Below are 9,050 nucleotides of genomic sequence, written 5' to 3' on the forward strand. Positions count from 1 at the left end.
ATAGATAAGAGAGAAAGAATTATTATTATTAACAATCAGCTGATGTAATCTGGGAGGCTAACAAGTCCCAAGATGGTAAGTTGGAGAGCCGATGTTCTAGTTCCAGACTCCATCCCAAGGAATCCAAAGATTTGATGGTGTAGCTTCAATCCAAAACACCACAGGCTTGAGACCCAGAACATGCAGATGTTTTAGATAAAGTCTGAGGGCAATATAAAAACAAAAATCCAATGTTCCAGTTCAAAGACAGTCATGCAGGATGATTATCCACTTACTCAGTCTTTGTATTATATTTATGCCTTCAACTGACTAAATAGGCCCACCCACATTAGGAAGGGTAACCTGCTTTACTCAGTCTAACAATTTAGATTCAGATTTTAATCTCATACAGAAGCATCCAAAGAGACACATCCAGAATAGTGTTTGAGCGAATATCTGGGCACCCTGTGGCCCAGTCACGTTGATAGCATTTTGTTGCCCATTGGCATCATTTTGTTGGTAAGGCAAAGAAAGTAGAGAACCTGTGATTTGTGAGCCACTCTGCAGTGATCTTTGTTGGCTTTTTTGAATTGATGTTTAAAAGAATTATTCACACAGCCTTGTACCATAATGAGAATTCCAACCCACCTGAATATGCCCCGGGTCCTTCCTCCCAGAATACCTCCTGTAAATGGCAGCCCCAGAGGATGCTCATCTCATTAAAAGTGAGCACCAGTTGGAAAGGAAGCATTCCAGGATCCACAAAAGATCTATGCATTTAAAACTGAAAGGAGTGAGGAAAAAAAAGGCACTTAACACTCAACAGAAAAAAGGCACAATAAAGTGTTAGCAAAAAAATTTCAGTGAAATGATGACCTCCATAAATTAAGAGAACTAAGGGACAATATATTGAGACAATAAAGAACAATTGAAACGAAGACCAACTGAAAGCAGCACAAAGAGGAAAGAAAGATATTGCTGAAGGCACAGTAATTGATGTATAGGAAAAGATGGAGAAATCAAACAGAAAAAAAGGAATCAGAGTGGTAAAAGAGAATAAAGAGAAAAAAATAGATTTGGAAGGCAAAGTAGAGACAACACAAACTTAATTGGAAGATAATACATGTGTATGTGTTTTATATATATAATTTTAAAATATTTTATATATGTATGCAAATTTAATATATAAAACACACAGACAAACCTCTCTCTGTCTCTCTTTAGCTATAATTCACTTATACAATACCTTTCTAGAGGCCTTACTCTTTACATATAAAACTCCCCCTCCTCTCTCACCCTTTGTCTTCTCTCTCATACACATACATATGCACACACACACACAAATACACACATCTCACATATTCCCCAGAAAAAGCTCAGAAACATATTCAAGTAAAGTTACTAGAAGGATACACAAGGACCTGGTAACAGTGCCTACTTCCACATAAAAAAGTTTGCATGGCTGGGGAATGGCTTTAGTAAGTATTTTCTCCTTAAACATTTATTACATATTCAATTTATAAACATATAAATGAATGTGTAAATAACAATTTTCAATTTTTTTATTTTAATTAATTAATTTTTTTGAGACAGAGTGTTGCTCTGTCACCCAGGCTGGAGTGCAGTGGTGCAAACTCGGCTCACTGCAACCTCTGCCTCCCGGGTTCAAGGGATCCTCCCACCTCAGCCTCTAGAGTAGGAGCTGGGATTACAGACATGCACTACAACACCAGCTAATTTTTGTATTTTTAGTGGAGATGGGGTTTCACCATGTTGGCCAGGCTGGTCTAAAACTCCTGACTTCAGGTGATTCGCCCGCCTCGGCCTCCGAAAGTGCTGGGATTACAGGCGTGAGCCACTGCACCCGGCCAATTTTCAATATTTAAATAGGCATTCTACTACATCCACATCTGGAAAGTCTAAGTATATGAGAGTCTTATTAAGCTTCAAGTTTTAATGATCAGTTTGCAGGAAATATAGAGGACACAGTAGCATCTTAAATGAAACACTGTGAGTAAGCAATGAGGAAATCCCAAAGACTGAAACACTACTCAGGACAATTAACCTGGTCTTATCAACAAAAGAATTGTAAACAATAAGGAAATAAATAAACAAGGACATTGGAGAATTGAATAGACACATTGATGTTAATAAATACACAAATTGGCTGGGAGCGGTGGCTCATGCCTGTAATCCCAGCACTTTTGGAGGCTGAGCCAGGTGGATCACCTGAGGTCAGGAGTTCCAGACCAGCCTGGCCAACATGGCGAAACACCATCTCTATTAAAAATACAAAAAATTAGCCGTGCTTGATGGTGGCCACCTGTAATCTCAAACTACTCGGGAGGCTGAGGTGAGAGAATCTCTTGAACCTGGGAGGCGGAGGTTGCAGTGAACCTAGATCGCACCACTGGACTCCAGCCTGGGCGACAGAGAGAGACTCTGTCTCAAAAAAAAAGAAAAAAAATTACCCTTCCCCACTGTCCCCTCTACACCCCCTCTCTATGCTCTTTTCTTCCTAGTAAAGCATTACTTTCTTTCTAGCTCAGTGATGCCACTGGATGTGATGTCTTCTATCTCCTTTTGTGTTGTCATCTTTATTAGAGTCAACTCCTTGAGGGCGAAGACTTAATAAATACATAAATTTTTAAAATACAAAATAATATTTCAGTTATATTTCTAAAAGGCCTATCATTTAAAGATTAATATTGAATTAATATTGAATTAAATCCCAAATATTTTTGGGATTTAAAAAAATTTAACATTGATAAGGGAACCGGGTGGAAATATACAAGAAATAAGACTGGCCATAAGGTAATCATCATGGAAACAGGTAATAGGTATATACAGGCCCATTGTGTTGTTCTGCTCCTCTACATGTTTGAAATTGCACACAGAAGGAAAAACAATTACAGGAAAAATGTTAATATTTCTGTTAAGGCATTTGCAATACAGTGCTTGTGATCTCCAACATCTCTGCTGGAAGAAAGTCAGGCTGGGAAGAGGAAAGCACTCACAGCATGTTGATAAACAGCCTAGCATGCAGAACCTTTGCTGAAGACAGTGACTAACTTCAACTTCATGAACTGAGAATGCTCTTACTGTGCTGAAATCTCGAGTCAAAGCTGGAGGCAGGAACATTTTCCCTGACTAAAGGAAGTGAAAAATGCCATCTCAGCATTTCATAACTTTTCTAATCCAGGTGTGATCTCACTATTTGTAAAGCCCAGCCCTTCCCAACCTGCAAGCTCACCTTCCAGGACTGGGCCCAGCCCATGCTCTCTAATAATATATAAGCTGCTGCCCCGAGCCTGATTCCTAGTCCTGCTTCTCTTCCCTCTCTCCTCCAGCCTCTCACACTCTCCTAAGCCCTCTCATCTCCTGGAACCATGGCCAGCACATCCACCACCATCAGGAGCCACAGCAGCAGCCGCCGGGGTTTCAGTGCCAGCTCAGCCAGGCTCCCTGGGGTCAGCCGCTCTGGCTTCAGCAGCGTCTCCGTGTCCCGCTCCAGGGGCAGTGGTGGCCTGGGTGGCGCATGTGGAGGAGCTGGCTTTGGCAGCCGCAGCTTATATGGCCTGGGGGGTTCCAAGAGGATCTCCATTGGAGGGGGCAGCTGTGCCATCAGTGGCGGCTATGGCAGCAGAGCCGGAGGCAGCTATGGCTTTGGTGGTGCCGGGAGTGGATTTGGTTTCGGTGGTGGAGCCGGCATTGGCTTTGGTCTGGGTGGTGGAGCCGGCCTTGCTGGTGGCTTTGGGGGCCCTGGCTTCCCTGTGTGCCCCCCAGGAGGCATCCAAGAGGTCACTGTCAACCAGAGTCTCCTGACTCCCCTCAACCTGCAAATTGACCCCGCCATCCAGCGGGTGCGGGCCGAGGAGCGTGAGCAGATCAAGACCCTCAACAACAAGTTTGCCTCCTTCATCGACAAGGTGAGCCAGTGCCATGCCCTCCATCGGGCACTTCAGGGTCCCCAGACCAGAAGAGCAACACCTTCCTGCCGGAGAGACCCTAGGAGGGAGGGAGAAGGGGACTCAGCCCAGCTCTGCAGAGAGTGCAGGTGGCTCTCGGTGCACAGGAGGCAGCACAGATGGGCATCACTCCCCCATGGGATCTCTGGAGTGGCCCTCACTCCTGCCTAGGGAGAGCCGTAACTTTTCATAACCCTGAAGCACAGATGAGGCCATCAGAGAGTGGAGTAGGTTAATTCTTCCCTCTGAAGTGTTTAAGAGATTACAAAGCAAATGCCAGGAGTATATGGGCTGGTAAATTACACTCTGGGGTCTGGGTAAGAGGAAAAAGATTTAGAAAGAAAAGGAAAAGATAATCTGGCTGGATTAAGAAAAATGGGACATAGAAACAACTGTAAAACATGGAGAAATGCTAATTAATTTTAAAAACAGAGAATGACCATAACATCAGAATATTTGAGAGGAGACACTAAATGGGAAAGTAGACTGAAATGTAATCATGAGTCAACATCTAATATTCCTCCTAAGATCCTATCAGTAAAAAAACTGTGTACAATATATCAGGTAATTAGTATTTTTAAACTAGATTTGTGATTGTGCTTGGAAAAAGGAAAGAAGAAATGTTGAAACTCACTGATGATCAATAGCTTACAGCGCGAGAACACCTCAGTGGTCCGTGGGACAATTTCTCTAGTGAGACTGGTGGGGTGCAAAGGACAAGGGGTTGGGGGAGCCGAGCTCAGCCTGAGCCTCTCTACATGCACTGTAGTAGCCCAGCACCATGGGGACCTCCCAGACCTGCCAGGAAACTGGATACCAGACACTTTCTCTTCCTTCCTTTGCCTGGAAAATGACCATCTTGCTTCCGTTCCAGGTGCGGTTCCTAGAGCAGCAGAACAAGGTTCTGGACACCAAGTGGACCCTGCTGCAGGAGCAGGGCACCAAGACTGTGAGGCAGAACCTGGAGCCGTTGTTCGAGCAGTACATCAACAACCTCAGGAGGCAGCTGGACAACATCGTGGGGGAACGGGGCCGTCTGGACTCGGAGCTGAGAAACATGCAGGACCTGGTGGAGGACCTCAAGAACAAGTGAGGACTCCATTTCCTGCAGCACACACTTCAAGACTATTGGGTGACCAGGGCCAGATGTGTGTAGGATTCCTAACAACCCATGTCCATGGAAATGAAAAGCACAAATTAGTCCCTAGGAGCAAAGCTGCAAGAACCACAGATGGTTATGGGAGGATGGGGAGATTAAAGAAGTGGCAAATTTAGTAGTAGCAAAACTCATCTCTTTGGCTCTCTGTGGCAGGAAAGCTCAATTAGAACATATTCCATTCGGGAAAATGTTGAATCCCAGGCTGCTTTTCTGTTTCATCCTACCCACTGGCTCATATGTGTCCCATGCCTTTCTTCCTGTAGATATGAGGATGAAATCAACAAGCGCACAGCAGCAGAGAATGAATTTGTGACTCTGAAGAAGGTGAGCAGATGAAGCCGGGGGTTCAAATTCATTTAGAAGGAGAGAAGTGGCTCTGTGTCCTCGCTCGCCTGGGAGAGGAGAATTGGCAGGAGGACTAGAAGATGGGTAGATTGGAAAGGTGAGCTCAGGTAACTCCAGGTTGTTGGCTCTTTCCCCAGGATGTGGATGCTGCCTACATGAACAAGGTTGAACTGCAAGCCAAGGCAGACACTCTCACAGATGAGATCAACTTCCTGAGAGCCTTGTATGATGCAGTAAGCATCTCCACCATCCTTCTGTTTACTCTGATGGGGTCTGCAAAGGGGAGAAGATGTATACGGTTGGGTATCTCTGTAAATGTCGGAAGTGAAGTTGACCTTATGACCTTCTGTTCTGCAGGAGCTGTCCCAGATGCAGACCCACATCTCAGACACATCCGTGGTGCTGTCCATGGACAACAACCGCAACCTGGACCTGGACAGCATCATCGCCGAGGTCAAGGCCCAATATGAGGAGATTGCTCAGAGGAGCCGGGCTGAGGCTGAGTCCTGGTACCAGACCAAGGTGAGCAGGGAGTGGGCAGCCGCTGAGGAATCCTTGTGTCCATCCTGGAATCCCAGAGGACTGCAGACTTCATTGGGGACATCCCCTGAGAGGAAGCTGGGGTCCTCTCACAGGACATGCACTCTGCACTATTAGAGTAGACATTTGGGGAACTTATGTCCAAGTCAAGGAAGAAAAAGAACCCAATGCAGGAGGAAAGCTGCCATAGACAAGGACATAGTCATCTCTGCATTTATCTTCACCCTGATTGCTGACTTTTAGAAATTGGTACAGAATATTTCTACTCCCTAAAGAAACTAGGCAGGCAGTGGTGCCATAATGAGGATGGTCTGTGACTCCAGAGTTTAGTATCCACCCACCACATAACATCAACTTTTCCTCAAGTTTCTTGAGGAGAAGCCATTAGGTCCACTTCATGACATGCATGATACACAAGTGAAAGTCATCGCTCCCAGGTAAGAACCCATAGACACTGTCTCTCTCTCCACCTCTGGGCTGCAGTACGAGGAGCTGCAGGTCACAGCAGGCAGACATGGGGACGACCTGCGCAACACCAAGCAGGAGATTGCTGAGATCAACCGCATGATCCAGAGGCTGAGATCTGAGATCGACCATGTCAAAAAGCAGGTACAGTGAGGTGCAATGGAGGAAAGAAGCATCATTTTTTGCTAGACCCATCAGGCAGTCATTAGCCATTATTTGAGATAATTCCTGAAACGTAAACCAACACGAGGGTGAGGAACATGTGTAGTTCTTGCCCTCAGTGAGAACTGAATAGAGAAGTGAATCCCACCCAAGAGGATGAGCCTCTGAGGCACAAGCAAGGCCAGGTCTCAACAGTCAGGTAAAAAGTTATCACCTCCCTTACAAATGGTCATAATTTTGTATATTTTAATGTGGCATCCAGATGTATTCCTCAAAATCATTCTTGTAGTTTTGAAAACAGCACTCAATACAAACCGAGCATTCATCTTCCATATGGCTTGTTTTTGGGTCCATTGTAGTGTCTCCCATAAGATGCAATGCACATTCTCATGCGGGTGCTTAATACAAGGGGCATAGGACTTTGTCACTTGACTCCCAGAGTAGACAAATATTGCCAAATGGAGAAATACTGGACAGGAAGAGTCAAAGCTCATTCTCTGTCAATTTTGGGTTACAGGACCCTGGTTCACTAAACAAGAGCCAGCCTCCTCCGGAGGAGCAGACAAGAAGTTCCTTCTCTTCCTTTCCCCTCCTAGTGTGCCAGCCTGCAGGCTGCCATTGCTGATGCTGAGCAGCGTGGGGAGATGGCCCTCAAGGATGCTAAGAACAAGCTGGAAGGGCTGGAGGATGCCCTGCAGAAGGCCAAGCAGGACCTGGCCCGGCTGCTGAAGGAGTACCAGGAGCTGATGAATGTCAAGCTGGCCCTGGACGTGGAGATTGCCACCTACCGCAAGCTGCTGGAGGGCGAGGAGTGCAGGTAGGTAACTGACGCGACTTCCTCCAACAGCTGAGTCCATCTTCAAGGTTCCTGGCACTGAGCACAATTCTAGGGTGCACTGCTCATGGCCGTAATTGCTCTTCTTGAGAGAAAACTAAAAGAGCAGTTTCCCATGGACTCTTCCACCCACCGAGGCTGCCCACACTGGTCCAGGGAAGGAAGAGCTCTCTGAGGTCTCACCCTCCCTGTGTTCCTCTCCACAGGCTGAATGGTGAAGGCGTTGGACAAGTCAACGTCTGTAAGTACCTTTGCTTGCCTTCCTCCCCTGCCCTCGCACTCTTCTGACTGGGCTCAGGCTGGCAGGATGAGCTCATTGTGGCTTCTTGTGTCCTTGTCCCCTCCCCACCACAGCTGTAGTGCAGTCCACCGTCTCCAGTGGCTATGGCGGTGCCAGCGGTGTCGGCAGTGGCTTAGGCCTGGGTGGAGGAAGCAGCTACTCCTATGGCAGTGGTCTTGGCGTTGGAGGTGGCTTCAGTTCCAGCAGTGGCAGAGCCATTGGGGGTGGCCTCAGCTCTGTTGGAGGCGGCAGTTCCACCATCAAGTACACCACCACCTCCTCTTCCAGCAGGAAGAGCTACAAGAACTAAAGTGCTGCCTCCAGCTCTCGGTCCCACAGTCCTCAGGCCCTTCTCTGGCTGCAGAGCCGTCTCCTCAGGTTGCCTGTCCTCTCCTGGCCTCTAGTCTTCCCTGCTCTCCGAGGTAGAGCTGGGTATGGATGCTTAGTGCCCTCACTTCTCTCTGTCTATACCTGCCCCATCTGAGCACCCATTGCTCACCATCAGATCAACCTTTGATTTTACATCATAATGTATTCACCACTGGAGCTTCACTTTGTTACTAAATTATTAATTTCTTGCCTCCAAAATTGTTATCTCTGAGGCTGAGCATTATAAGAAAATGATCTCTGCTCCTTTTCATTACCGAAAATCGCCTGGGGCTTATTTCACAACAACTTCCACTTATTTTCCACTGGCCCCCAAACTCCCTATGTTAAAAGTATTGTGAACCCACCCCCTGCAGTATGCATGGAAGCACAAGTGACTAGTCGTATGATGTACAGAGTCTTTCTCCCTGTGATGATTTCTCTGCTGTTTGCTCTTTGTAATTTCTAAATAAAGCAGGTTTTAGAATAATGCATGGTACCAATATTTCTTCAGCTTTTTCAGTTGACAAACGCCTTTTTATTTTTAACTGATAATCCATATCCCCATGTGCTTAAACCTTCTCCTTTAGAGAGGTTCGATTAACAGCATTATGGCATCCTGATATTCAGGTCTCTTCTCAGATTAGATTCCTCCTAAATGTTTGGCAAGTGGAGCGGGAGGCACCTGGTCCACCATGATTGTCCACTCTGGTTTTACTGTATGTAGGAACTGGCAGCCCAGTCCCTCTGACTTGGTCTCTAAGACTACTCCTCCTTTTACACCGGTGCTTGGCCTAAATGCCCAGTGGAGAAACATTTTTGGCCAAATAGAGTAAAAGTCATTTGGGAAGAAAATAAGATACTTTATTTATACTTAGAATTGCCTCATGACTAAGAAAATTATTTGACAAGGTGTATCAACAGCAATCAATATGTGCCTACCTAGAACTG

The 9,050-nt window shown here is 46.1% G+C and overlaps 1 protein-coding gene across 1 annotated transcript; it reads left to right on the forward strand.

The window, feature by feature from the left end:
• The first annotated feature begins 3,300 nt into the window (after window positions 1-3,300).
• KRT6C (keratin 6C) lies at window positions 3,301-8,589 on the forward strand. The gene is made up of 9 exons (XM_034935005.3): window positions 3,301-3,908; window positions 4,822-5,036; window positions 5,370-5,430; window positions 5,589-5,684; window positions 5,809-5,973; window positions 6,475-6,600; window positions 7,215-7,435; window positions 7,660-7,694; window positions 7,808-8,589. The coding sequence occupies exons 1-9, from the start codon at window positions 3,369-3,371 to the stop codon at window positions 8,041-8,043; spliced, it is 1,695 nt and encodes a 564-aa protein (XP_034790896.2). The 5' UTR covers window positions 3,301-3,368; the 3' UTR covers window positions 8,044-8,589.
• Window positions 8,590-9,050: the final 461 nt, after the last annotated feature.

This window comes from Pan paniscus, chromosome 10, assembly GCF_029289425.2.
Source record: "Pan paniscus chromosome 10, NHGRI_mPanPan1-v2.0_pri, whole genome shotgun sequence".
In the NCBI taxonomy this organism is placed as follows: Eukaryota; Metazoa; Chordata; class Mammalia; order Primates; family Hominidae; genus Pan; species Pan paniscus.